Source organism: Anopheles marshallii, chromosome 2 (genome assembly GCF_943734725.1).
Source record: "Anopheles marshallii chromosome 2, idAnoMarsDA_429_01, whole genome shotgun sequence".
NCBI classification, from domain to species: domain Eukaryota; kingdom Metazoa; phylum Arthropoda; class Insecta; order Diptera; family Culicidae; genus Anopheles; species Anopheles marshallii.
In genome coordinates this window covers 64944700-64947815 of record NC_071326.1, presented here as the reverse complement: position 1 = coordinate 64947815, position 3116 = coordinate 64944700, and the positions used below count along the sequence as shown (strand labels likewise).

Below are 3116 nucleotides of genomic sequence, written 5' to 3'. Positions count from 1 at the left end.
TTTCGTGCTGGGTGTATTTGTTTTTGATTCGTGTTCTAGATGCCGCTTGTAGCTTTGTTGAACGAACTTCTTGTCGTCTTATATACTGACTCTGACGGTCGCTCGTTTCCTACTCTCAGCGAGACAAGTTTTCTCTACGATATCGCAAACCATCTCGCCCCTTCTGTTCCAGAACTCATTGCGCATGCTTCATCGGTTCACGGCGGTTGCGTTTGGTCGCAGTCCGAAGTTTCGCGTTTGCGCGATCAAACGCACCCGAAGTTTGTTGCCTGTCAGCGGGCAAACAAGTAGCAAGTGACAAAACACTGTAGGCCACCGAAGTTAGATAAGACGATTCGGGTGTGTTGTAGGTCGCGTTCCTTTCCGGCCATCCCGTACCTGTTGCATTCATACGTGCGCGAAATCGGAGTTTCGTTCGTGGATTAGATTAGAGCGCGAATATACCGATGGAAGGTAAGGAGCAAACGGACGACGAGGTGCTGAAGGGTATGTTGAGCCGGCGTTTTCATTATGCCAAAGCACACCGGAGCAGTACTTATCATCACACCTTTCGGTAAGTCAAAGTGTACTGGTGATAGTTTTCAAGCGCTATTGGAATCGCGTCATCATGCACGCTACTGTGGAGTGAGTTGAACGTCAAACGGACACGCACGTGTGTGGTCGGTTGTTTTGGGTGTAATTTTAGAACGAAAACACGATGGGAGCTGGTACGGCTGTCACTGCTAATCGTCGGCATCGAGTGTACGTACGCGACTGAGACGGCCTTCGTTGCGCCAATTCTGCTGGCCATCGGACTGCCCCACACAGTGATGACGATGATGTGGGCAATGCCACCAATTGTTGGCGTGCTGTTTGTGCCGGTTGTAGCGTCCGTCAGCGATCAGCTACGGTTTGCTTGGGGCCGACGAAGGCCTGTCCTGCTGATTCTTGGCATTGCGATGCTGCTCGGTATGATGCTACTTCCGCACGGGCGTCTGATTGGCGAAATGATTGGATTGCGAAGTGTCGCGTGGATTGCCACTATCACCACTATCGGACTAACGACGACCGACTTCTCGGCGGAAGCGTCCAACGGGCTGTGTCGGACGTACGCCATGGAAGTGTGCACGATACAGGACCAGGCCCGCGTTCTCAGCACAATGATGCTGATCGGTGGTATGGGCGGAATGCTTGGGTATCTGTTCGGTGCGATAGACTGGAGCGCCCTCCCGATTGGCCAGTACTTTGAAAGCAACGAAGCCGCCGTCTTCACGGCCAACTGGATCGTGCTGCTGATAGGATTGGTAAGCACGCTGACCAGCTTCGCGGAGATACCACTGCCGGTGCAGGAAGAGGATGAGCTGCTACGACCGGTCACGCACTGGATGCTACAGAACGAGGTGAAGCGCATGCGGGGCGACGAATATGCGGCCCAAACAAACCTTACCGAAAGCATTGGCTTCCGACAGTTTGTACGCAACACATTGCAGATGCCACGCTCGATGAAGATCCTATGCCTGACGCAGTTCCTGTCCCACATGGGTTATCTACCGTACTGTCTGTACTTTACCGACTTTGTAGGCGCGGAAGTGTTTCACGGCGATGTACAGGTGAGAATGATGATAAATCGATGGCAGCAAATGATTATAATTTTTCGGTCACCTACTGCTTGTAGGCTCTGGAGCATTCGCCAGCATTTGTGCGATACGAGGAAGGACTGCGCTTTGCCTGTTGGGGGATGGCACTGTTCGCCGGCTGTGCCTCACTGTACTCGTTGGTGATAGAAAAGTTGATTGATCGGGTCGGTGCAAGACCCGTGTACGTTTGTGGCTTGATGGCACACTGTGTCGGCATGTTGGCGATGGGTTTTCTGCGCAACCGAGCCATGGTGATGCTGTGCTGTTCGCTTACCGGTATCATGTACGCCACCATTTACTCCATTCCGTTCCTGCTGATCTCCCACTATCATTCGAAAAACTCGGTAAGTTGTTGAACGTGTTGCACTTACGTGTCCGCCTGAAAGTATGCAATTAGGGTGACAATTTGGGAAGCATGCCCAAAATGTGCCGTAACATACGGAAATTATTTCCTAAAAGTAATGATTGCCTACTTTAAGGTACTCCGAAAATGAGGTCCTGGTGGCAAAATATCTATCCACCCAATTACAGTACTAATCTTTTGACAATCGATTGTGTCACACGTGCACTAAAAATCGCATCTCCATTCTCCATTGTAGTTCCACATGAAAGATGGCAAGTGTGTGGAAAGTGACGAGCCACGAGGTTTCGGAGCAGACGTGTCGATGATGAGCAGCGTCCTGTGCCTTGCCCAGGTAATACTACCCTTGTCCTCGTGATTCAATCACAATGTTTCCCTTGGCGCTGACGATTATCGCTTTGTGCATCATTTACAGCTAATTGTTTCACTGGTGATGGGCGTTCTAATCGATGCAGCCGGAACGACGGTCGTGATCACATTCGTTGCCGGTGGATGCGCCTTTTTAGCTGCCTTGTCCGCGATGGCGGTACTGTACATGGGGCTGTGAATACATATTATCACCCCCGGGATCCATCTAAACCACTTCAATTTTCATCATCATTTTGTTTAACTTTAGCTCTAAACCGAGGAATCTAATTGAGCAAACGGCCAGTTTTAGTACGGTCTGGTCTGGTCTGGTTTTAATTGATTCCGCTCGTTTTGTGTGTGTTTCGCAACGGTGGATGAATCTTCAATCCGCGTCGTGCGTTTGTTTACTGACACATGTGCACAACCCGTTAGTGGTTGGGTGCTGGAAAGAAGGAGCGCAAGATAGCAATTTAATTGACGGTCCCATCGCCCCACATCCACCGCGTTCCGCGACGAGTTAATCAAGTTGTCTACAATCGAGCAACAGCGTGTGAGCGTCGTGCGGCAGCTGGCAGTCATGGAAATGTGACATCAATTACGGGATAAACCTAAGACGTGGGGCACACCGTCATACCAATGATTGATTGTGCATAGGTCTGTCGTAATTAAATGATAAAGTTTTTCGTACGATGTAAGATGCTAAGATGATGAAAGCGAATAGCCCACTAACAGAAGAGCGGTTGGATTGATGTATAGAAGACTGGCGGGAGAGAAGATACTTGTGATAGAAT

General features: G+C 50.0%; 1 protein-coding gene across 1 annotated transcript; it reads left to right on the top strand.

Moving 5' to 3' along the window:
- The first annotated feature begins 446 nt into the window (after positions 1-446).
- LOC128710346 (solute carrier family 45 member 4-like) lies at positions 447-2524 on the top strand. The gene is made up of 5 exons (XM_053805400.1): positions 447-553; positions 686-1589; positions 1655-1960; positions 2216-2311; positions 2393-2524. Exons 1-5 carry the CDS (start codon positions 447-449, stop codon positions 2522-2524), a joined length of 1545 nt encoding a protein of 514 aa, XP_053661375.1.
- The last annotated feature ends 592 nt before the right edge of the window (positions 2525-3116 follow it).

Excerpts from the sequence above, each read along its gene's own strand:
- LOC128710346 (XM_053805400.1), top strand. The coding sequence starts at position 447 with ATGGAAGGTAAGGAGCAAACGGACGACGAGGTGCTGAAGGGTATGTTG. Across the intron at positions 1,590-1,654 it reads TGTTTCACGGCGATGTACAG|GCTCTGGAGCATTCGCCAGC; the intron begins GTGAGAATGATG and ends TACTGCTTGTAG. Across the intron at positions 1,961-2,215 it reads ACTATCATTCGAAAAACTCG|TTCCACATGAAAGATGGCAA; the intron begins GTAAGTTGTTGA and ends TCTCCATTGTAG.